The sequence below is a fragment of the Melospiza georgiana genome, chromosome 8 (assembly GCF_028018845.1).
Source record: "Melospiza georgiana isolate bMelGeo1 chromosome 8, bMelGeo1.pri, whole genome shotgun sequence".
Classification (NCBI taxonomy): domain Eukaryota; kingdom Metazoa; phylum Chordata; class Aves; order Passeriformes; family Passerellidae; genus Melospiza; species Melospiza georgiana.
This window is the reverse complement of record NC_080437.1, coordinates 9,110,703-9,136,270: the sequence shown is the minus strand read 5'-3', so window position 1 is coordinate 9,136,270 and position 25,568 is coordinate 9,110,703. Positions and strand designations below refer to the sequence as shown.

General features: G+C 43.1%; 1 protein-coding gene across 3 annotated transcripts in view; it reads left to right on the top strand.

The window, feature by feature from the left end:
- The first annotated feature begins 1,983 nt into the window (after positions 1-1,983).
- The window catches only part of PHYHIPL (phytanoyl-CoA 2-hydroxylase interacting protein like), a 54,659-nt gene continuing 31,074 nt past the window's right edge, over positions 1,984-25,568 (top strand). The window contains exon 1 of one of the 3 annotated variants that reach the window (XM_058029109.1): positions 1,984-2,073. Coding sequence is in view for 1 of the 3 variants with exons in the window: in XM_058029107.1 (XP_057885090.1) it covers positions 25,326-25,431 (106 nt within the window). In the remaining 2 variants the exon portion in view is untranslated. Of the gene's footprint in view, positions 2,104-25,218; positions 25,432-25,568 lie in introns of those variants that run through there. The other 2 variants (XM_058029108.1, XM_058029107.1) reach the window with 2 other exon arrangements.

The window sequence follows — 25,568 nt, the reverse complement described above, 5'->3', positions numbered from 1 at the left end:
CTTCTACATTCCTGTGGAAATCTGATGGGGTAACAGCTTCTAGGAAAGAGAAAGATTCTTTTTCTTTTCATTTTCATATTTACATTTGTAGCAATCTTTGTACAATCTTTGTCCAGTTGTACATTACTGCAGTAATACATAAGGATTCGTTTCCTAGTGGGTGTAAGTTTGTCTAGTTTCATTGAAGTCAGTGCAATAAAGATAATTCACATGCATTTCCAAAGAGTTTAATCAGCTGGTCTCTGCAGCGTTAGGGAAGTCAGCAGCAAAATCCTGCTTTTGTCTTTGTGGAAAAGAGGTTATTCATGAAGTGCCATGTTGTGATTCAGACAAGTGAAGCAGCAGCTGAGAGTGTTCCTGTGTGTGCCTCACCCCTCTGCCTGCTGCACTGTGGGACAGGCAAAGGGGAGCAGATGGAGGTCCTGCCTGCACACCTATGCTTTCCTAGATACCACATGCTGCAGACAGGAAAGGGCTTTCCTTGGGCAAAGCAGCTCTGCCCAAGTGGTAACACAGAAATTAAAAAACCCCACATCATCTGGGGCTGTAGGATGTACACCAGCTTCTGTTCAAACTGCTGGAATTTCCCCCATTCCCTGTAGGAGCAACATGAACTCCTGCTCTGTACGTGGTGGGGCCCAGGGGGAGGTGGACACCCCATGTTTGTGGCAGACTGGACCAGTGCCTGTCCAGCTGGGGCTGAAGAGGCAGAAAGATCAGCAAGGAAGGCCAGAGGGTTTCAAGTTTGTGCATTAAATTCAGGAAGTGCAGTGGAATTTATTTCCAGCCTAGAGATCTCAAAGCTTGGAGAAGACCAGCCTTGATGGGGTTTTTCTGATCTATTTCTTGTGTTCTCAGGCCTGGAAATTTGTGTGATCACACAAATCCATGCAAAATCAGCATAATGGTCCAGTATCTCATAGAAGTAGCTCATATACAGTGCCTAGCCTGTAGGGTACTAAGACTTCTAGGTAGATGAAAGATCTTGTCTTTATGTTTTACAGAATTATTCTCTCTGTCAAAGAGAAATTGGACAGGAAGGGGTAGAGTATTGATAACACAGTTTATGCTTTTAAATATTTATAGTGTAGGGAAAGGATTGGTTGAGATTTTATTTTCTAGTTTCGAAATAATTTTTCTCCTCACACTAACAACTCACTTTTTTTCTTCTCAAACATTATTTTCTGCCTCAGTTATATTTCTCTGTGGCACCTTGGCATGGTCTTGAGAAATGTTAGACACTGGCCAGTTTGAGTCTTTAGAAATAGTGGAGCATTAAAGAAAATGTTGTAGCATCAAGCCCTGAATGAGAATATTTATCACAGTAATATCATGCTGTCCTATTTCTCTGATACCAGCAAATTTCCACATTCCTACAAGAGTCAGGGTATTAGGATAAGGACAGTAGCTGGTGTACAGAAAGCCCAGCCTCTCTGGCCTATTTGACACTGGGCAATCATGGATTTCCTCCAGAGCTGTTGAGAGCACTGTGGACAAGCCTGTGTTTATACTCCTGCAGTACAATGTGAGCAGTGGCACAGAAATGCTGCTGGGCTCCTGCCAAAGGGCCACACAAAGGCAGCCAGATCATCTCCCTGCAATGCAAATGCGATGACAGTGGCAGCAGGGGAAGCCTGGCTGTGCAGCCACCTCCTCCTCTCCCCTGCTCAGCCTCCCCAGCTCTGGTGCTGGGAGGTTACCAGGAGTGCTGCCTGCAAAGGGATTTTGGTAGGCACAGTGCCTTCAGAGCTCACAGGTCATGCCCATCTGCCTTTGGGACAGGAACAGTAATATCCCAGATCCTTACTGACCCTTCCCTTCAGGTGTCTTTGGAGTCTGGCAGGTGGCCAGAGTGGGCAGGACCATTCCCTCATGAGGCCCCAACACAAGTTTGAACAAAACCTCTCTTCTCTGAGTCGGAACTAGGGGCTGGCAGGAGCAGGGGGAGGAGCAGCAGCAGGGCAGCGCAGAGCCCTCGGTGACGGGAAGGGCCCAGGAGAAGTTTCCATCTCCAGCTGGAGTGAGTGACGGCAGCTCCCCCAGCCAGGATCCCACGGGCACCCTGAGCACCAGGTACAGCACTGCTGGGGCACTGCGAGACAGGTGAGCAGCCGAGAAAGGAACAGGCTAAAGAGAGCAGAGAAACTGGGGTGGAGGGGCTTGGAAGAACCTGACCCACTGCCTGAAGGGAAAATAAGATTCAATGGGATGCTCGGATATGCAGAAACTAGGGAGTGCTGATGCTATGGGGAGCAGAAGCAGAATTTACTGTACAACTAAGGGTTTGATGCAATCCTGAGTATGCAGTGACTGAGGGACTTGAGTGGGAATACCCATGTCATGAAGACAACTACAATATGTATTTTTTTCAGATACATGACTTAAATTTATTTTGTCTGATTCCCACTTATCTCCAGAATTTATCAACACACAATTGTATTTTCTACATTTTCTTCTCCCAAGCCATGAAGTCAGAAAGCTCTCTAAAACCAACTTTCAAAATCAGAAATATCTCTTCCTGAAATCAGCAAATAAGGGATTCGCTGCATCCCAGTCCATCAGGTTTCCCATCTGTTCAAAAGAATATGGCTGTTTCCATGAAATGCATACTTTTCAATATTTATTTTTGGAAAAGGGGAGAACATGTAAGTGATTTGGAAATAAGATGTAAGAGATGGTGCCCTCTTCTGAAGGGATGGTTAGACCTGCTCTTTGGTATTTGTACAAAGCTCAAATATGGTTTGTTTTCTTGGACTTGAATGTCTTTGGGTCACGGGTGCTCTAGGATAAAGATTTACTTGTTTGCTTGTTTATTTGTTGCTTGTTTTCTGAGTGGAAGTTCATATTTTTATTTATATATGTGCAAAATGCTCTGTTCTACAAGGAGGGATGTCAGACACCTATTTTAAGAAATAGGTGCTTTTACTCTGCAGCTGAAGTGGTTTTGCTTAAAGTTCCCTTAGCATTCAAAACCCCACCAGAAACTATAAAACAAATAGTTTTATAGTCTACTTGGCTTTATAAATTTCATAAATATAACCTTCCATTTTCATGTATCTCACATGGGTCAGCATGCTTGGATTTACTGGGTTTTTTCCTTCATTTTAATTCTTATTGGAAAATTAATTATGTGGAGTATTAAGTCCCAGCTGTCTTTAATTTGATACGAGATTATTTACTGCTTGATTAAGAAACTTAAGAAACATAGACACTTTAAGAAACCAGTGTCTCTGTTCATGGCAGAATACTCTCTATGCAAAATGCAGTATTTCCTCAGTGGTATTTGTCCCAAGACTTGTTTGGTGTTTGGAAGGCAGGCTGAGGATAGCTGGCCAGCACAGCCATGGCTGCAGCCTTATCTTGTCGTTATCAAACACACAAACCATGCAGCAGCATCCACAGGACAGATCTCCACCCAGGGACTGGCTGCAAGCCAGGCCTAACTCAGCAGGTAGGATCTGCTCAAAAAGAGCTTTCTGAGCTGGAAGCAGCAGCCATGGGGATGGATCTCAGCCCCCTCTGAGCAAAGAGTGAGTGCACAAATCCCTGCTCTCCTTGGGGCACTGGAACACCACAGGAGAGAGCAAGTATGAGATTCATCCCTCAATTTCAGTGCTGTCCCACCAGTCCAGCGATGGCAGCACGAGGCTGCTCTTCCACCTCTTTGGTAAATACAGATGAGGCAACAACACAATACAGCCTTGCTCTTCAACTGGAAGAGGTGACTTTGCAGAGTGCTCAGGTTCCCCACTCCTCTGTCCCTTTTGGAGAAGATCCAGACCCATCCCTGTGAGCTCTTCACTCCTCTGTGATGGGCTGACCCCATGCTGGCAGGAAAAAATTATACTCACCTCTGCCTTAGCCTTTCTTGGCCACCTGCTGCTAAAATCAGCCTGCTGATGTCTCACTTTCCAGAGCAACATTTCAGGATCTTCATTTCCATTCAGAGGGTGCTATTTTATGCCTGGGTTTTGCTGTGAGGCAGTGTTGCTGTTTGATATCTCTCTACAGCTATAAATTTCAAGTGTTTAGGCTTGAGAGATAGGGTGGAGAAAGTATCTTCCCTTTTTGTGTACTTATGGCAATAACTCTGAATGTAAATAGCTGCATTAATGAGGCTTGTTGAAAGTGTTTTATTAGGAAATGTGAAAGTCACTAGCTTTTCAGTAAGAAAGTGTAAATGGCCCTTCTTATATTTGCATGTGAAACTATAAAACTCAATTTCCTATGCATATAAGAGCATTTTTGTCCATCATAGTACCCAAAGCACTTTAGTAAGGCATTATGTCATTTTAGTTTGAAGTAGCACTGTCATTTAATACTGTCTTTTTTCCTACACCACCTTACATTCCCAAATCCTTTCATAAAAGACAGTCTATTGCTTATGCCAATGTAAAAATAAATGCATGGGTGATGTTCTGTGGGTAGAATCCTCATTCTGTTGGCTGGTTGGAGAGTGAATAGGCATCATTAAAACTGAATGTAAAATTTTCTCTACCTGTGTAGCCAGTTGATTTTACAAATTATTTGCTTGGACACTTTGTTACATAGTATATATTTTGAATTTTCTACAGCTCTGTTTGTTTTACTTGTATCTATAAATCAAGATTTTTGAGTCTTCACAGATAAAAATTCTTTAAAATCTCAATGGGTTTGATTCTTCAGAATGATGATGTTTCAGTTGTTGATGTCAAGATAAATTTTTATTATAGAGAAATTTCTTCTAAGGGAATGCGGCTGTGGGATTTACTCAGAATTAATAGTTGTGTAGGGATGGCAGAAGAGTAGCAGTGGTGGACAGAGGCAGGGGAAGAAGGGTTTTGAAGAGGTGGATAAAGGGAGGGGCACACTCCTCACAGAGAGAAATGCCATGACAAAATGAAAACAAAACATGACTAGAGGACAGAACCCTGACACCAGTTTTTTTTCCTATTAAAAGAATTTAGTGAATCATTGTTAAGTGTTGTAGAAAATCCACAGGAGGAAACCTCATGGCAAGAAATATCTGTAGAAAAATACCCCAGAAAGGTCTAGTGACATTTTTATCTATAGTATCATTTTTGCTGTTTAACTGCAATAGCTACAAGTTCATGTGTAACAGAAACAATTTCCTTGGTCCTAAAATAATAATTTTCTATGTCCTTCCTATTTCTAACAGAAAATAAAAAAAAAAAGCTGGAAATAACTTAAGTGCCTTTGTGGGTGCACAAATACATAATACAGAATCCAAGTCACTTAGTAACAAAAATAGTCACATGCACTGGACAACAGGCCTGTGTATTTTTCCTTAAGGCCTGAATCAGCTGAGAAAAAGTGCCATGTTGAGCATTACACTGTTTTTCTCCAGATAATTCAATGTGTGTATTATTACATTATTATTTCACTGCTTCCCTACACTTCATTTCAAGAAAGCAATTTTATGTCTACAATATTTAAGCACACATGACGGCCTGCTGAGATTTGTTAGGATTACACTTAAAATCCTGCCACAGATACAGAGAATACTCAGCTTCTTCCTCCAAAAGGCTAGTCACATCTTCACATATGGGGAGATATTTATTGAGTGCAACGTTAACAGCTACCATATTGCTGTACTCCCACATTGACACAAATGTTGGCAAAAGCTACTGTGCCAGCCGCCCACTTTACACACTCTAGTGGCACCTTTTCTCCTCCTCGAATCCAGAAATTGCCATTATCATCCAATTAATGCTCAAACAGTGATATTTTTGCTGCCTCACATGTTTCTTAGGATATAAAGATGGATGGGCAGGAGTCTGTACACCAGAACAAACCCAGCAGCTAAGACTTGTTTGTTGCCAGAAAATACCCTGGAGTCCTCTGTGGGAATAATATTATAGAGACCCAAGGATTAGTGTAGAGATTGAGGAGATTAAAGCTTAATTAAAATGAGCACTTGTGCACAGAACATAGAGCAGACAGCCATTGTTTTAGTTGTGGTGGAGCAGGTCTCCCTGCAGCTGCCCAGCTCATCCCTCCCATCCTGCCCAAGGGGATGGGTTCCTGCAGTGGCTGCTGGAGGACACATTGTTTAGGGCACTACAGAGACACACAAGGCTCCTCCAGCTATGGGGCTGCTTTGCAACAAGATGAGGTGACTTCCATAATCAGCATTTGTACCTAAACTGCACACAAGGCTTTTGCCCTTCTGTTCATGGACTGTCCTGCTCCAGCCCATGATGGTCTGTTCACTAACAAGACAAAGCATGGGAGCTGCATGTCCCTCTTGAGTGCACAGAACTGGAGGTGAGGATCATTTCTAATAAATTTTCATCTTCACATGTATTTATTTCAGATCTAAGATAGTCTCTGCCTGCTTGCCTCCAAAATATGCTGCAAGGGTATATTCAAAACTTAAATTTTTGTCCCTTTTTACTCCTAAGGATGTTGACACAATTTTCTAATGGAGTTATATTTCTCACATTTAAAAACCAAATAAATCAACCTAATTTAGAGCATATAATTTCTGTGATTGCATAGTAATTTTTCCCTGTTCCTAAGGGATTTTGTGTTCCTCAGACTTGTGATGAATAGGAAACATATAAAGATCATACTGTGGTTTACTAATCATCAAAATGTGAGGAAAAAAACTTCAGCTTTTTATGTGCATTCTTTCAGAATAAAATGATCATTTCAAATACTTTGAAATAGAAACACAGAATACAAAAATATATCTAAATCGTGTATCAGCATCTTTCTAAAATGCTGCCAGTACCGTTCTTATGTGGAGTTTGAGTATAGTGTCTAAAGGAGTTCTTCAGGAGTGTCACTCTTTGAATGCTTTCAGAACTCCTGATGTTGTAATCTACTGTTATCCAGTATTTTATTACTCTCAGTAGGACATTTACTGGAGACACGAAACCTGAGCAGGGTACAATTAATCCTTTCAGCAGCTCCTATTGGGTACTCATGGCTGTGTGGAACTGTTTACTATCAAGTGGAGCCCTGGAGGATCTCTGTATTGTGATGGTGTTTGTCAACATTCCCTTCTGACTGTGTTTTGGTGTCATGTTATTTTAGGGACATATTTGTTAGCTCAGAAGAAATGTATAGAAACAGATATCAACATGTACATCTCTTAAAGCAGAAGGGCTTCTGCTGCTCAGACTCTCTCATAACTTCATTCCTTGAGTTTATTCTGGGTTTGCTGCGCTAAAAGCATTCATCCAGATAATCACCAAATTATTTGTTTATAGCTTCAGGGCATATTGTTTTTTAATTACTTGAGGTGGTGTCATAACAGGTATAAAGTAGTATTGGTTGTTGTTATTATTAGTATCATCATTATTGTTGAAATACAGTGCCATCAAATTCCAGGTCTATTTATAGAATGTTTTCCTGTGAAAATCCTTTTTTTACTTATCCACTGAGTGTATTTGAGCTGAATCTCTCTGTTTCATCTCTTGTGTTGGAGTCAGTGAACTTCCTTTGTGCTGTCACTCTGGGAAGAAAGAACATAATCTCTGTCTTAGGTGACTTCATGGGAGATTCATCTTTACGGTTTTCCTTACCCTCTATTACTTGGAAAATATTTAGGTGTTATATATAAATAAAGAATAATTATATTGTGTATGCTATGTCATTAGATGAATGAATTTAAAAGACAACTGGGCAAAAGAGGTTTGAGAGGAGAAGTAGAACTATGACCTCAGTGCAAAAGGAAAAGCAAAAACTTGGCAGAACCAGAGAAAAAAAATCTTCCTTCAGAACTTTAGTAAGCACTATTAGTAAATTTTAAAGTAATAGTGTATGCTGGGGTATGTACATAGGAGCACTGAGAAAGCTCAGCTATCTGGTGACCACCAAATGACACTGCTCTGCAGCCACTGCCTCCAACACAAACAGCCCAGCTCCATCTGGGGAGCCCTCCTGGAGCAATCAGTCACATACAGAACACATTTATAACAGCAGTTATAAATAAGGTCTGCACTTGATATACATTCAGTGGTTTTTGCAACTAAGCTGTATTTGTGTCCAAAACAAATATTTGGATGACTTAATGTCTCCCTCCTGGGAGTGGAGGAAAAAAGAGTGCACATTGTCAGCACAGGTCAAGAAATAAGTGAAACTCAGAGTTGTATGCCTGGATGCATTTTGTCTTCTGAATCAAAGCATTGCCACCCTGCACAACCTTCTGAGAGCTGTTGGTGCCTTAGGCTTAAGTACCTAATGTCACAATGAATGAAGAGAGCCAGACAGCCAACTTACTGCTTAGCATGGAAAACAACACAGCAACTGGAAGGAGGAGCAGCACTGGAAGAACCTTATGAAAATTGCAGAAATAGTTTATAGAAAATTGTTAATAGGAAAGATAGATTTGAGAAAAAAGTTAGCTTCTTGAAATTCTCCTGGGTCTGTGTTTCTGTGTGATGAGAGCAAAATAGTTTTAAAACATTGGGGGGTTTAGCTTTGGTTTTGTTTGTGCTATCATTGTCTGCCTCACAAAGAACACTTCTTTTAGAAATTGTAGATAAGCATGTTACACTATAATTTAGTTACCAGCTCTCCAGAACTACCTTGAGGAGTCTGTCTAAAGAATGATGAACTTGGATGCCAGTGTAGCACCTGTGAGAGACATGAGAGGTTCTCTTGGTGGGCACAGCCCAGCAAAGCAGACTTGCAGCACTGGTGTGTGCAGTGACAGCACAGAGCAGCAGGGACAGAGCCCAGTGGGGCCCGTGCCATCAGCCACCGTGCTCACAGGGCTGCCCTCATTTACTGCTCTCATTCAATAACAAGCACAGGAAACTCTCAGTTTTTAAACTGACTGGATCTAGAGATTATCAGTGGGTCATTACTCCTTTTTCACCATGAAACAAAAATATGCAATAGATTTTCCCCTAGTCTGGAGTTTTTTTCTCTCTCTTTTTGGACATTTTCTCTACCAGAGCCATTCTGCAGGGTATCAGAGAAGATGGCTGCATCTATGGTATTAGGATTTTTTATGTCTGTGTTTTTTTATTGTGAAGTCAATGTTAGGAGCTTTAACAATTTTTTCCTAGAGTTCAGTCCTCATCTTACTGCCAAGAAAATGTACCTCAACCAAGATTTTGCATTTTAAGGAAAAAACAGAATCAGAAAAGCAAAATGAAAAGTTTTTGATAAAATATGCATGCTTAGGCTGTGTTTTCCATTTGAGAGACTGATCAGGTCCAGCAGGGAAAACATTTTAATATTAAACAATTTCAGAATTACCACTTTTAGAATAGGACAAAACCCTCTGTGGATAAGGCCTTTTGTTTATATCTAGTGCATCAATGGGGAAGAGATGAAATTTCATTAGTTGCCTCTGTCTTTTAGGAATCCACTCTTAACCAATGCATAATTCCAAATCCTTCTGAATAATCTACATAATGATTGCACTGGCTATGAGTCTCATCACCAGCATATTTGTTCATTAGAATGCATATGAAGGACAAACAGAGCTAAACTGAATTCATTTAAAAGTTTGAGCAAATGCTGGTGGAGAGTTTTTCCAGTATTTCCTCAGCTCTCTTAAGAACTCATACAACTCTAATCTAAAAGCAATGAAAAACTTCCATCTCCTGAGCTCTGTAAATCTGTGAGCCCTCTATCCCTCATGCTCAGAAGACAGGGCAGACCCTCTCCTGTTCGTGACCTTTTTTCCGTAGACGTGAAATTTCTCACATTATGCAAACAGCCCCCACCCGTGAACATTGCTCATCTCTTTGGCATTTTCAGGTCCTGCATGTGTTGGCCCTTTGCCATTGTATCTGAGCACAGTGTTCTAAAGCTTGCAGTATGCCACATGATACAGCAAAGAAAGATAAAGGAAGGAACAGAGCAGACAGTAATCGATAGGAATGAAAAGGACAAAAGAGCCTCTCAGCATTTTCCACCCATTCTGCTACTTTCACTTTTTTTCCATTCTCTTTATCTTGTTTTGGTTTTTTACGTTCCTCACTCTCTTCCACCAAGATTTTAAACAATTTAAGCCAGTCCCTCTGTCTTTACTACAAGCATAAGTTATGAGGAATGAGCAAAAGGAGCTACAAGCAACACACAGCAGGAGCTGCTAATGCTGCACATGAAGAGACTGAATGGAATATCATGGCTTGAAATCATAAATCAGCATGCAAAAAGTCTCAAAATGTGTGTTTCACCATGAGGTAGCTGGTTAGGAAGTGCAACATGGTTTTCTCCAACCTAAACCTAGGAACAATCCATTCACAATCTCTAAGCTGCAGTTTTGAAACTTTTTTGTTCAGTTTTGTTGATTTTTACTTAGATTAAAATTGACTTGCTTAGTTTCCTCCCATATTATTCACTGAACATCTGATTAGTACCACATAGTGGCCTAACACACAAGGTTCTATGGTGATGTGCAACTCTTATTTAAGTTTCTTGTATATATAAGAGGGTGAACTTTATTTCTGTTGGCTTTTTATTAGCTTGGAATAGTCAGAAAATATTTTCAAGATGTTGAGCTCCAGATCCACTGCTGTTTTGATGTTCAAATTCTGCACTTCACGTGTTTTCTTTCTCAGTCCTTACGTAAGAAGATTACACAAGAGAAGACTGTAATCTCCAAAATCATTCACCATATTAAACAGCAGCTACCACCAGTGGATCTTTATCAGCAGCCTGGAGCAGAAAGGAGACACATGGCTGTACATATGGAAATTGGTCATTTACAGTACTCATCAATGTGTGCTGCCAGTCGTGGGCAGATGTCATCAACAGTCATTACACAGCTCTGAAAATAGAACCAAACTTGACCTGGACAGGTCCTCAAACAATTGATAAACTGCCTCTGAACAATGGAAATATGTGGAGTCCACTCTCTCCAGCAGCCTCTTGCTGCTCAGTCATCCTGCAGACCCAGTGCTGTGGCAGGTTGGGGAGGGGACACTCAGTCAGGATGTGTACGGCAAGAAGATGTCTCTTGACTCCTCAGAGTTAGAGTTTCTCTATAGACAAGGAGAGGAGTATCACTACCATGTCCTGGCTGGTGTCTGGAAATGACAAGTTTTATTTGCCCATTGCAGTTTTTCCTTTTTTTTCTTTTCCCTGAAAACCACTGGTAAGCTTAGTGAGTAGGAGAAAGCACTTTGGGAAAAAAAAAAGGCAAAGTGATTTTAAGAGTGAGGATAGCTCCTGTGTAGAGCCAAGAGCTGGACTTGATGATCCTTGTGAGTCCCTGCCAGCTCAGCATTTTCTGTGACTCTGTGAGAGCACCTCTGCTCTGTGTTTACATCTTTGTCTGTCCCAGGCACTGTGCTATGCCCTAGGAAGGGAAGGAACAGCATCAGGATGCAGAGGGGTTCCTGTGTCTCCACCTTGCTCACTTTCCCAGACTGTGTGCACTCTGCATGGAGAGCTGGTGCCTTGGCCCTGACAGCACTCCCTCAATTCCTGTGCTGTGTGGAAAGGGACAAACAGCCATGGTCTCACATTCACACACTTTCCTAAACCTGGCTTCCTCTGCTTAGCTCCCACGACAGGATAAAGAGTATGGGGGAGTTCCTTCCCCCTCCCTTCCCTGCCCTCAGCCAAGGCTTGAGAGGAACACTGGCTTCTGGTTTCCTTGGAGCAGGGCTGGCGAGCACAGGCTGTTACAGAGCACACACACAGTCCTTGGCAGCACCAGTGGTCAGCTGCCCCCGTGCTCCTGTTTGCTTGCTGGCATGTGGCAGAGGGCATGAGAGAGAGGAAAGCAGTGCTGCACTTCTGAGATGAGCTCTAGCAAGTGCTGTGTGCCTGCAGCTCCAGCCAGCCTGCCAGGGCTTGTCTGCTTGTTAGTTAGCAGGTAGAACATTACAAGTGACTTGCACTTAGCTGCTCCCCTGTGCCAGCCCCTCTGATCTCCAGCAGGACTGGAGACACGATTGAAGGCACCAAGAAATGTGTTACTTAGCCTTTGTGGAAGTGCACAGCCAGTGTTTGTGTGTTATCTTTGAAACACAAAAGTGCTTTGTAAAGGCTACCAATACTGCTACATGTAATGACAGCAAAAATAATTTTTAAGGTGTCTCTGGCAGAATGAAAATCTGATTGTCAGAAATAGCCACCAGCCCTCCCCCAGTAAAGCAAGAGGAGCATCTCTTTGCTCCTCCTTTAGTCTCTAGAAGGGTGTGTGCATAGGGGCTTTTATGTTTGTCTATGTCCCAAAACAAAGAGGACACCACAGCAATAATCTTTTGGTGACAGAAATGACTGAATCAAACTTTTTTATGAGCTATACAGCAGAACATGTTATGCTGTATCTGTGCAGGCAGTGATCTCTTTATTTAGCAGAAGTTGCAGCAACGAATTTTTCTGACTATGGGTTTTGTTTTTATCCTTTTCCAAGCATTTTTCCCTTTGATTGTTCTTGAAGTTGTGATATGAGATCAGGAAAGCTTAAGAGCTTAAGTGACTTCTTAGAGTACCATCATTTCAAGATGAATAAGCATTCATGAAGACAGCCAGTGGGAAGTGAATTGATGTAATATTTGAATGCCCTGACTTTATAATTCATACAAAACTCTCTCTGCAGGAGTGTGCCCAGTGCTGAAAACTTTGCCTTAGGGTTCAGCTGGATCAAGCAGTAATAAGACTCCATCAGTAGTTGAGGGGGAGGAAGAGGGGAAAACAACTTTAAAGCAGTGAAAGAAGATACCCATGATCATTGTTGTAGCAAAGCTTTTGCTCCCACAGTCTGTGGAAGCACCACATAATAGGCTGGAGAACTGACCCTGTTCTCACTGCCTGCCTTGCAGCTGCATGTGGTATTGCAACCTTGGTCTGGGAACAGCTGGCTCAGGCAAAGGCAGCTGGCTGCCCTGCTCAGCTGGGTTTTGAGATGAGCTGTTTTCTGTTGAGGTCAGTGGCAGTTTGACAGTATAAGGAGTTCAGACCACCATCCCTCGAGAGGATGGAGAAATCCAAAATGAGAAAATAGGGATAAGACTTGTTCTCTCTAAAACTGGTTGCATGATCTATTTCAGCCTGAAAAGTGCTTTTGCTAGCAAGATACAGGAAGGAGATTTTACTCCAGGATGAATTCACCATTTGCATAACATTTCCATTTAGACAGTGCTGTCAGGCAGTCATTTTAATGAGTGCTCAAACCCCCAAAGTGACTGTAGTCTAACCCCACTGCTTGTTCCTGTGTCTTTATTGACACTCCTCTTAACTCCCTGTATTTGCCTCCTGCAGCCAAAGAGCCACATTTGGAATGAGCATTTTGTCCAGACTGACTGTGAGTTCATAATGCTTCCTGACAGCAACTGTTTCCAAAAGGGCTGCATGGCACCATTTCAGCTGCAGAAACTCTGCACAAAAACAGAACCAAGACCCAGAGAGCTTGTGTCTCCCCACCTTGTCCATCATGATCACTGCACTCTTTTTAATCATTTTCTACAAGTGTTAATTATAAAGGCAATTTTGAACTCTCTGGTGAGAGCAGGCGGGGGGACCAACCTCTGCTTTGACATCTGGGCTTCCCAATTTTTATCTTATTTGTCACTGAGCATCCCTCATTCCCTCATGCCTCCTAAGCATGGGAGGAGGCCCTGAAGACATTAAGGAGTGCTTTTCTGTCTTTTGTCTCTGAATTATTTGCTGCCACATTTTTGTCAGACATCACTGCTCCTGTGCTAGGACTAGAGAGGTATGTTTGTAATTCAGGTGGAGGCCAGTCATGTGCATTTTCCGGGTTGTGATACCTCTGTAATTAACTCCTGAGGGCATAAGGCTTAGTGGTCAGTTTATAGATAGCCTATGGATCTGATAGCTGCTAATCTCATTAATCCTTGAATGTAGCTTGATTTATACCTCATTTGTTTCCCCTAGTTTATAGTAATATATTACTCAACTTCAAGAAAGAACAATAAAAAAGTGGTAATGATTTTTTCTCAGGCCTCAAACTGTCTGCAGAGAGTGGAGAATTTGGCACTCATTTCTATTGCACTATTAGACAAATGAAAACAGTCATTGGTTAGTGATAAAATATTTCCATTTTCAATCTCTCCTTAGGCTGACTCTGTGTCATATCTTTCTTTTCTGAATACTTTTGCTTCATAAATTTTATGAATGCAAACACATATGTAGTAATACATTTCTAGAGATTTTAATATACGTGAACATTTGGCTCTCCTCCAAAAACCCACACAGGGCTCAGTACTGCCTTAATACCAGGTCTACTTCATTCCTGGCAGGAGCAGTTTGGTGGTACACAGAAATTAAGGGGGAAGGCTGTCCTTAGATTTGGTGAACTGTAGCTGTGTCACTGTAGGGGTGTGTATAATTAAGTTGGTGCAACCTCTACATTAATTTGATGGAGCTACAGCATTAAAATAGTTTTTAAAATATAATGACTGTTTTAAAAATGCAAGAAATTAAATTGCAGTAGTCTAGTTTTTGCCCACACAAAATAGTAGGGCTAATCTAGATTGGTATTTAAGGTACAAAACTGTAAAGCTCCACCTCATACCCTTACTTCTGTTGCTGTGCTTGATATGGTATTAGAAAACTTTACTGTCACTTATGTGTACAAATTAATACTTCCACAGCATGACAGGCAATGTGTTATAAGATTGATAAAATCCACACAGACAACTTTCTTGTCAACTGGCAGCTACTGTAAGTAGCTTGCTAAAGACCAGAGACCAGAAAATTTTTGTAGTGGGTTGACCCAGGCTGGGTACCAGGTGCCCACCAAAGCTGCTCTGTCACTGCCCTTCTCAGCTGGGTAAGGGAGAGAAAATGTAATGAAAGGCTTGTGTGTCAAAATCAGGGCAGGGAGAGATCACTCAGCAATTACTGTCATGGCAAAATGCACTCAGCTAGGGGAAATTTGTTTAATATATTACCAATCAAACCAGAGTAGGATAATGGGAAATAAAAACTAAATCTTAAAACACCTTCCCTCCCTCCTCTCCTTTCTTCCCCATCTTCACTCCTGATCTTCTCTATTTCCTTCTCAACCTGTGGCACAGGGGAATGGGGAATTTTGGATTTGGTTGGTTTATCACACATTTTCTCTGGTGCCCCTTCCTTCTCAAGGGAAAGCTGCTCTCTCTCTTCCCTTGCTCCAGCATGGGGTCTGTCTCATGGAAGGCAGTTCCTCTAGAACTTACCCAACATGAGTCCTTCCCACAGGCTGCAGGGGAACCTCAGCTCCAGAGCTTGGAGCACCTCCTCCCCCTCCTTTTCCACTGACCTTGGTGTCTGCTGCATTGTTTCTCTCACGTATTCCTCCCTTCTGATTGCTCGTGCACAGTCTTTTCCCTCTTCTTACATCTGTTATCCCAGAGGTGCTGCCACCAACGTGGGTGGGTCCACCTTGGAGCTGGCTGGGTTGGGCTCCATCCGACCTGGGGGAAAATTCAGCAACTTCTCCCCGTAGCAACCAAAACTTTGCCATGCAAACCAAGTAAAATTAAATTTAATTAATTAAAATCAACTGCTTCAACACAGAAAGCAACTTATTTTGCTACTTTTTACCTCATTTTCCCTCCTCATCCCAGAAATAACCAGGTGGATGTCATGTGATCAACCCCAAAAATGTACTGTCGATGGCTAAATTGAATTTATGTGGAGATGCATTAATCAGAAGCTGGCTCTCAGACAGGTGGGAGTAGGGGAGGTTAGACTGAAAATGGATAAAATAAGAACAGAGAGAATCAAGAAGAAAAATACTGGTATTTGAAAGAAAAATTAGATAAATAACCCTAGCAAATTTGATTTTAAAAACCAATGCAAGATATTGGGTTAGCAGTTAACTTATTTCTATGGAAGAAATAGAGGAAATCAGAGGAAAAGAATTTCCAAATGATGAGCATTTGATGTGGGTTCAGCAGGTCTCAGATAAGCAGTGATCAGACAAGTCTGAACACAGCCCCACATTCCATCACACAGGAGCCACTGTCGGACCTCTGTCATCAGGCAACAGCTGTGCTGGATAAATGAACACTTGTTCTGCTTTGCAGGCAGCCCTGTCCCTATCAGCATGTGGAGATTAAGCCCCCTGAACCCTGGAGAAGAAGCTGAAGAGCTTGTGTTAGCCCTGGAGAGAGAGTTTTGACAAATTTGTTTGCTGCTCTCATTTCGCACTCCAGAATACAGTGCAGGTTATCAAAGATGGCTCTCGCAAACACACATAGGAACAATTTAGAGGGCATTCACAAAGACTAAATTTAGCCTCAGAAGGTTTTTCTCCCCCTGCTTCCTGTAGGATCAAGAGGAGGCATTTCCTCTGGAGCAGCTCTGAGCACCCACAATGAACTCCCTTTGAGACACAGGTGAGGATTTTTCTACTCTCCACTGACTGCAGAAAGATCCTAAGGCAAATAAACTCCTTAGGCTAAAGATGGCCTTTGCAGTTATCCTCCTGTGCAGCCTGGTTTAAGAAGCAGGAGCACTGAATCAGTCACTAACAGATTTTGAGTCAGTTCTAGGATTTTCAAGCTCACAGAAAGCCACAACTCCTCCAATGACTTAAACACTCCAGGGCACTGTGTATGTACAGCAACTGGAAATCTGTAAGGATTGCTACACTACCAATAAGTAACATACTGCAGGGCTGACATATATTCAGAACACAAGTAACAGCAGTAGGACATAATTCAGAGCACAACATGGTTTAATTAAAATGCTTGTGGATGTTGTTAAAGAAACAGTGCTACAGAAAAATGCTCATTTTATTGTTTATTTCTTTATTTAATCTGCCTGTATATGGGTGCAAAGAGGACATGCATTCCTACCAGAGAAAACCTATGGAAAATACAGCTCTTCATTGCTGTTTTTAATGTGAAATTATTTCTTGTGAAATTTTGTGACATTTTAATTGTGGATCACATATTGCATTGGGTCTGTGTAGCAAGGCTCTGGTAGCAGGGAGGGGATGGGAGTGGCTTAAGGGAGCAGCTGCTGGAAGCTTCCCCCATGTCCAACTGAGCCAAAGTCAGCCAGCTCCAAGACAGACCCACTGCTGGCCAAGGCCAGGCCAGTCAGAAATTCTAGTAATACATCTGTGATAACATATTTAAGAAGGAAAAAAAAAAGTTATTGTGTAGAAATAATTGCAGACAGGGAAGGGAGGACTGAGAATATGTGAGAGAAACACTCTGCAGACACCAAGGTCAGTGCAGGAGGAGGGGCAGGAGGGGCTGCATGTGCCAGAGCAGATTCGCCTACAGCTCGTGGTGCAGACCATGGCAGGGCAGATTGACCCCCAGGAGCCCAAGAAATTCCTCAGGGAAGAAGAGACCAGCCTGCAGCTCATGGAGAACCATGCCAGAGTACAGGAAAGCCCTAAAGAGCGCTGTGAATCTGTGGCAAGCCCATGCTGGAGCAGGTTCCTGGGAAGGACATGCAAAACTGTGGGGAGAGGAGCCCACGCTGGAGCAGGTTTGTTGGCAGGGATTGTGAGCCCATGGGGGGCCCATGCAGAGCAGACTGGTCCTGAGGGACTGCATGGGGCAGTGCCCACTCTGGAGCAGTTCAGGGAGCACTTTAGCCTGTGGGAAGGACTCACACTGGGGAGGTCTGTGGAGAAGTCTCTCTCCTGTGACAGGGACCCCATGCTGGTGCAGGGAAGGACTCTTCTCCCTGAGCAACAGCAGAAGCAATCTGTGATGAACTCCCCATATCCCCATTCCTGATCTCTCTAGACCACTGGTTGGGGAGGCAGTGCAGCCCAAAATGAGGGTAGGGTGGGGTGGGGGAAGGCATTTTTAAGATTTGCTTTACTTCTCATGATCTCACTCTAATTTTGGTTGGTGGTAAATTCAATTCATTTCTTTAAGTCCATTCCATTTTGCCCATGACAGTCACTGCTGAGTGATCTCTCCCTGCCCTTATATCAAACCACAAGCTTTTCTGTACATTTTCTGTCCCCTGTCCAGCTGAGGAGAGCAGTGACAGAGCAGCTTGGGTGGGCACCTGGTATCCAGGCAGGGTCAATGCAAAACATGTATATAAATAATCATAGATCTGAAAAACAGTATGAGAGCTTCTAGTAAGTGACTGAACGAAATGAAAGAAATTTAAGATCAGTCTCACTACTCATCCAGTCTCTGGGCTAAGGAGTGGGAATGCCTTGGTGTTCCTGCTCTCACTGATTTAACCCAATCTTCCTGGTGTTTCCTCAGTGGTTAACTGGCTGTGTTCATGGTAGCAGTGGGGGATGAGGTAATGGTGTCAGTCCTGTGTTGCCACATCAGCTCAGTCACAGCAGATTGTGGGGGTACAAAAGCAGTGACATCAACCTAGATCCCATTTTCTGTGCTTATGCAAAATGCTTATAGTTCTATAGTTATAAGAAAATGACATCATGAGATGACCCTCAGGAACTAATCACTTAGACTTTCTTCATTATCTTTATTAATGTACATTCTTCTTGGCTATCTGAAGAGTTTTGGTTATCCAGTGAAAGGGTGCAGTATTATCAGGAAAATCTCATTCACAGGATCAGTTGAGAGAGTTTCAGAAAAGGTTTTGTGGAAAGGGGAAGGGCAGTAGGGGGAACATGAGAGGATACTGTCAGGAAAAGCCAGCAGAAATGTGTCTTGTTCCAATGAAAATGGGAAACATTGAAGAGAGAATGGGTCACTGTGGGCTATTTAAACAAGTAAAACTAAAATATGAACTGTGCTAGAAACAGAAAACTGGAGAGTCACCAAAACAGGGTTTACATTCCAAGTTTAGTACACAGGAGAGAAACAGGGACAGCATGAGGATACACTGAAACAGCTGCCAAGAGGTTAAAAATAATAGGAAAAGACTGTCATAATTCTTGAAGGCACAAAAACATAAAATTACTTGACCAAGAAAATATTAATTGTAATTAATTTGTAATAAGGAGATGATAAATTTTGAGACCAGTTCTTATTCTCCCTAAGACTAATTGGACTTTTGCCATGAAGTTTATTGGGAAGGAGATTAAACTTTAAATAATGGCTTGCTTAAGAAATCATTGATGTAATTATGAACTGCTGGGGAAAAGTAACTAAGAAATACATAATGAAATATCATCACTTGAACAAATGCATCTGAGGTATCCCTTCAGATATTTAAAGAATTGATGGAACAGCTAGTTGCTAAAAAACCCCACAGAGAATTGAGGAAGTATCAGGAGACTAATAAACTGTCAGCATGCCAGAAGTCTTAAAAAACTGAATTAAGAGTAACTATGGAAACTATTGTCCTATGGGCATGGCTCCAAATTGAAACAAATACTATAAATAGTGAAGCAGAAGGGGGCAATGTATTTACATGGAGGTGAATAGTGTAATGAGACCCTGCTAGGGCCCAGGTGTGCTGCAGCACACCAAGGCAGGCCAATCAGAATGTTTATCCTCCACATCTTTTACAATGAAGCCACAAGATAAGCAGAGGACAGAACAGCATCGAGACTTTACAAAGGCATTTGATACTGTGCCACATAATATCTTAAGGAAATTACTGAAACAAGTCAGCTGGGGCTAAAATTCACTTAAAGGTATCAAAGCTGGCCACTGAACTGTAGACAGAAACTAAATCTGAATAGCAGTCAGCATGGTCAAGGATAAGCAGACAGTAGTATCCTTTAAAGGTCAAGATATGGTCCAATGTCTGGAGGATAAGGCATTAATTAAATGTGAAAGTGGTTACAAAAGTAGGAAGACTGATTTACAGCACAGAGGAGAGAGGTTCAGATTGTTCTCTAAGGTTACTCTGGATCTCATAAAGGGAGGCTAAACTTAAAATTAAATTAATAAGTAATAATGCTAAGCATTAACAGCACTTTGTGACCATTAAGGGACAAATAAATTTTATGAACTACAAATACTTTTTTTTTTTGCATATGAAAGAATGTCTTTCTTAGTTGCTTATTCAGACTGTATAATCAGAAAACTCAAATTCAGAAAGCAACAATAATACAATGATAATTTGCTTGATATCTTTCTTGTTCTGAGAGGAGTATTCCCTTTAGATTGTTTGAATTGCTTAGATTAGGTTGAGATTTGCACACCTAACTGGTACCATCAGAGGGCTCCATACTCTGAAGTTTTCCTCATGAATGAGGACAGTGGCAGTAGTGGGTGGTAAGGAATGAAGGCCTGGATAGCAGGGCACTTCTGTGACTGTCCTGGGTCAGACCAAGGGCTTAGCCAGGATAGTGCAGCCCCTTTAACAGTGGCTGAAATAGATTTTACAGGAGATGAAGGGCATGACAAGCACATATAACAATTTTCAGTAACTCTTCCCTGGACTCTGTTGGTTTCCAGCTTAGGGCTCGGTCACTCTCAGCTCAGTCACTTGTGGTTTTAGTAACTCCAAATGATTCCTTTTGCGTGAACTTTTCCAGCCTTCCCTTGAATGAACAAAAATTTCTAGCACTGGCACTGTCCTTCAGTCTCACAACCATAACATTCATTGCAGGAAGTACCACATCCTTTTGTTTGCTCTGAAGCTGCTGCAATTGACACCCTCTAACTCCTGTACTGCAATTGACACCCTCTAACTCCTGTATTGGGAGTCTTGGCAGAGCCAGACTCTGGCCATCCCATTTGTGCCACTTGTGCTTTGGTGTATTTCTATCTTATACGCCCTTGGTTGTCTTTTTCATGGACTGATTATCTTTTTCTGCAAGTTGTCGACTGGTTTTGCCTACACTGAAGCCATTTTTCCAGATTCATGAGTAGGTTCGCTGGCACAAGATTGCCTCAGAATTGTATCTTTGATGTCTCAAAGTATGCTTTATGGCCTTTCAGGAGAAGCCTGAATGCATAAACTGAATTCAGTTGCTGCAATGAAGCCCTGTGAACAGGGAAGGAGAGACATTTTGAGATGTATGAGCCACTGCATGCGCCTCACTGTAGAGTTCCCAGAAGCTGTGAGGTTTCCCAGCATCTCAAACAATGCTGAAGCAGAAAGCAGCAGGCAGAGACATCTCCAGGAGAGCTGGAGCCTCACTGCTGGCCTTGGTGTCAGGGTGCCTGGCCATGGGTGCTACCTTTGCAGAAAGAGGGACAGAGACTCACTCTAGAGCTAAGAACAAATGCTGGTCCTCAGCTTGGATTTTCCTAGAGTGTAAAAGGGACCTCTGCCATTATCCTCCTTGTTTCAGCACTTGTGGAGGTTCTTGCTTTGTTATCTGAGAAAAAACAAAGAGGTTCCTGGTTAGATACTGCTGTATCTATCCAGTGCTCTAAATTGTCATACACCAATGCCTGTCTGAGCAGGATGAGGTCTCACACTGCACATTAACTCTGTGGAGCCATGGCTTTCACTTAGGGTCTTCCGTTTTGGGGTGGGTGTTTTGTCTTTCTGTCACCAGTCTGTGGATTTCACTTCAGTTCTATGTTGGTTTTTGCACACAATCCCTTTTCAAGTGTGTGCCTTTGCACACTTGAAACAGTTGACATGTCTATTAAAGACAGAGAATGACTGTGAAATTGCAAAGAATTTATTTCCATGAAACTTCAGGGATTAGTTGCTAAGTTTAGCCAGTGTATCTTTTAGGACTCATCCTCAATAATGATTTCCATCCTTCTTTCTATCTGTCCTTTATTATTTTGCTTTTCTCATCAAAAGTGACATATTATTAGGAGGAAAATAATCCCAAAATGCTGTCTTTAATTCCTCCCTGATTTTTCTTTCCTGAAAACCATGTCTGTAGCCTTTTTGCCTTCTGCTTGCACAGTCGACTGAGCAATAACACAAGTCATTTTTTATTCCCAAGTGGGAAGGCAGAGCTGGAATGCTGAGTCTTGCTGAGGTCTGAGAAAGGGGGGTTCTTTTATAACTTGCAGATAAAAACCTGCTACAATAAAATACAAAAGAGTTTTCAAATAGTGAGAACGGGGTTGCCCAGCTCTGTGCTGTGCTCTGCTGCTAATGCACAGCAATTTTCCCAAAACAGAGTGCAACACAGGTGGGGCTGAACTTTGTAATTGTGCAGGAGGGGAGGAAAGGAATACCCAGGAATCCCTTTTCCCCTTGCTTTTATGGCATGAATGAGGCTGTGCCTTTTAGGAAAGAAGCCACACAGCTCTCCAGCTGGCTGGCAGTCTCTGTGCCTTTTTGCTGTAGAGTGTAGCCCTGCAGCAAGATCTTGCTGACCTACCTGGGGCACTGTGAATGCCAGGCTGAGGCAGGAGAGCTGAGATTGTTGGACCTTGCCAGGCAAGGGCTGTGTGTCACAGCTCACGTTTCTGGGTGTGTGCATTACGCTAGAAAATGCTGCTCTGCTCTCCTTGTGTGAGGGTGCTGTAATAACAGACACACTGTTGTTGTTGAACTACAGAAGTTGGTAAGATTCTGTTTATCTAAAGGTTGGAAGTCTGAGAGGTTGCTGTTGTGGTAAATTCTTTGCAAGCTTTTGCAGTCCTAAGCACATGACCCTCTGCTGTGTCTAACGTTGCGCTGCTATTGGCAGACTTTCCATTACATAATGTTGACCCATATTTGTGATATGTGACATTTTTTGCTAAAGACTGTCAGGGATAATCTGTCACAGAATAAACTTTCTGATTATATGCTGAGACTGTCATCCTTTAGCACAAACATAACTTGTGCCTCAGACAATGATATTCCTTGTTAAGACAAGCAGAGTATAGTTCTCTCAGGTGAAAAAACCACCATGAGAGCATTGTGTGCTCTGAGACTGAAATACCTAGGACTAAATTCATTGCCAAGTGTTTGCATGGAATCACATCTGGGAGGAATTTGAGCTTTAAAAAATGTTGATCCCCTGCCCAGGTGATGGGAGTGGTGATAGGCTGAAGGAAGCACGCAGCCTGAAGTGTGACTCTGCAAAATACTGTCTCAGGCAGGTCTAGCTTTAGAAAAGCAGAGCTATGGGAAAGGTTTCTCTGCTCTACACTTACACTGAGGTCTGCTGGTAGTTGGAGAGTTAATTAGTCTTTTCTTTAAAAAAACTGTAATAGTGTGGAGAAAGAAATAGATAGAGCTCAGACAGGGGTTATTGCTACAAGGTAGCTGAGAAATGAGAGGCCTCTGAGGAATGGGAACACCCCCAAAGCTGTGTGCTTTCAAAGAGCTATGCAAAATCCATCCATTCTTAAAAACCTGATTTCAGTTGCATAGAATAAGAAGTAGAGGAGAGAAAGGTGTATAAAATAGAGGCAGAGAGAATAAAGTGGGAATTCTCTCAGTATTCAAGAACAGTGTCTGTTTCAAATGGACTTTATATAATGTTATAGCAAAGTAACAAGATTGGGTGAGCTGCTGAAGTGTCTGCCACATTGTGGAAGGGAATGAATGTGGAACATAAGGCTGAGAGACTAAATACACCATCTTCAGGGAAAGAAATTTTTCAGCCTTACGTAGGAGATGCCTGTGCGCTAAGAACAGTTGCAATATCAAGGAGAAAGATTTTGATTCACCACAGGGAATTAATGCCTGTCAGAGACAAAATTAAAACCTGATGAATGCAGTCTCACCCACTTTAATTTCTTCCCTTTCTGATTCTAAATTTGTCCTCATTCTGTCTGTGCATTCATTCATATATTCCTCTCCCTTCCCACCTCCCCATTGACTCACACTCTCCCTTCCTGTTATTACTTCCTTTTCATTTTCTCTTCCATTAGGTTCCCTTCCCACTCATTCCATTTCTCCTCTGCCTGACCCCTCTGCACTCATTTCACATCATGATGAAAAACATCAGAGACATAAAGAGCAGGGAGAAAAAAAAACAAAAGATGAACAAGAAAGAATGGAGGGTGGGGGGTGTAAAGAGTACACAGTCCCAGAAGGGTGCTCAGCATTGCTCTTTCTCCCCAGGATGTACTACAGATTTTTGAAGGTGTCAGAGGAATCCAGGCTCCTAAAAACTGTTCCTTGCCTCTAGGCTGCAGAAGCACTTGTCTGTGGCTTCATGAAAGGCAACATCAGAGTTCATTTTCTGAGATTAGTGTCTCTGGAAACCATCATAAAGCATGGAAGGATCCCAAAGTCCAGTGTTAGTGGATGACAGACATCCAGCTGTGCTTGGGGCTTGCTGCTGTGCCAGATCAGTGAGGGAGAACTTGGGACTGCAGAAAGAGAAATGGGAGTTTTAGGGACTCTCTGGACTTGCTGTCACACAATGCTGACCAAGAAACATCACAGCCTCAGTCTTGGTGGGAGCCTGCATGCAATGAACTGCTGTTTCTCAAAGCAACCACTGTTGATATCTCATGATCAGTGGCTAAACAGTGTCAGTTTTATTTTGGTGAAACAACAAACCGGTGCCAGGAATGCTTGTTGTTAATGTGTGGTAGGAAATGGGCTCAAACCACTTTGTCTGGAAACTGGTGATCCCATCCCAGCACAGCGAGCTTGATCCCACAGCCAGTCCATAACCTGGAGAAAGCAGTGCACTCCTGCAGCCCCAGGCCCACAGGCTGCTCCTTTGTCCAGCCTGCAGGCCTGTGGTGGGCAGGAAGCTGCGCTGTCACACCTGATGATGGCACAGAGCTACACAAGTTTAATTTATTATCCTATTCCTTTTTAAATTTTCTCATTTTCTGGCCCCATTCTTGTTCCTGAAGGTGGAGATTGATAAATAAGTACTTTTCAAAAAGACCTGATAGGAATGGTACCAATACTATGTGGATTATTTCTCCTTCCCACAAAAAAGGCAGATGGGAAATGTGCAGGGCAGATAGCAAGAAATTGCTCATTCCCATACCCTCTCTTGCAATCAGTTACCTTCTGCCAGCTTTTCTAGGTTTTAGATTGATAAACCTAAATATTTCTTTCTAACATTTAGAAAGGCTAATATTTCTTTCTGCAAATTCTTCCATAATCAGGAAGGATCAGAGTGGACGGCAGACCCTTGCAGCTGGGTGTGATTGCACAGCGCGGTCATGGTGGGCTGTGCGCTTAGGGAACGGCAAGTCGCTGACTGTGGCTTGGGGATGGTTTTGCCTTGGGGACTCTGTCGGGTTATGGAGTAACCTCGAAAGAAGCCACGGCGCGGCGGTGGGAAGCTGTGTTCGAGGCAGGCCGGCTGGGACCCGGACCGGCCGTTCGCAGGGCCCGACCCGGAGGGGTTGGACTGGCCGGGAGCTTCCCGTGGAAGCGCGGCTGCGGTTACATAAGGAGCGGAGGGGGAAGGGCCGGCTCCGAGGCGGCGGCCGCGGCCCCTTTAAACGCGGATCCCGGGGCGCGCCGGCCGCCCGCCTCGCTGCTGCCCCCTCCCCGGCTCGCTGCGGTGACAAATCCGCTCCTCGCCCGCCTCCTCCGCCGAGCGCTCGCAGCCGAGCCGGGCGGCGCCGGGAAGCGCTGCCGCGCGGCTCTGCACCCGAGCCGGCCAGCCCCAGCCCCAGCCCCCGGCCAAGCCACAGCAGGCAGCGGCGAGGGGCGCGATGGAGGCTCCGCGCCTGGCGCACACCATGAGCAGCCCCACGAGCCCCTGCGAGGAGGTGATCAAGAACCTCAGCCTGGAGGCGATTCAGCTCTGCGATAGGGACGGTAAGCCCGGGCTCGGCGCGGCTAATCCCTGCAGACGTAAGATGCTGCTGCCCTCATGGATGCTAATGCAAATTAATCCGCGCGTCGTATGGTCCTTTGTTATCCCCCATGAATTTGTAGGTGCAAGTGTTCCCCAC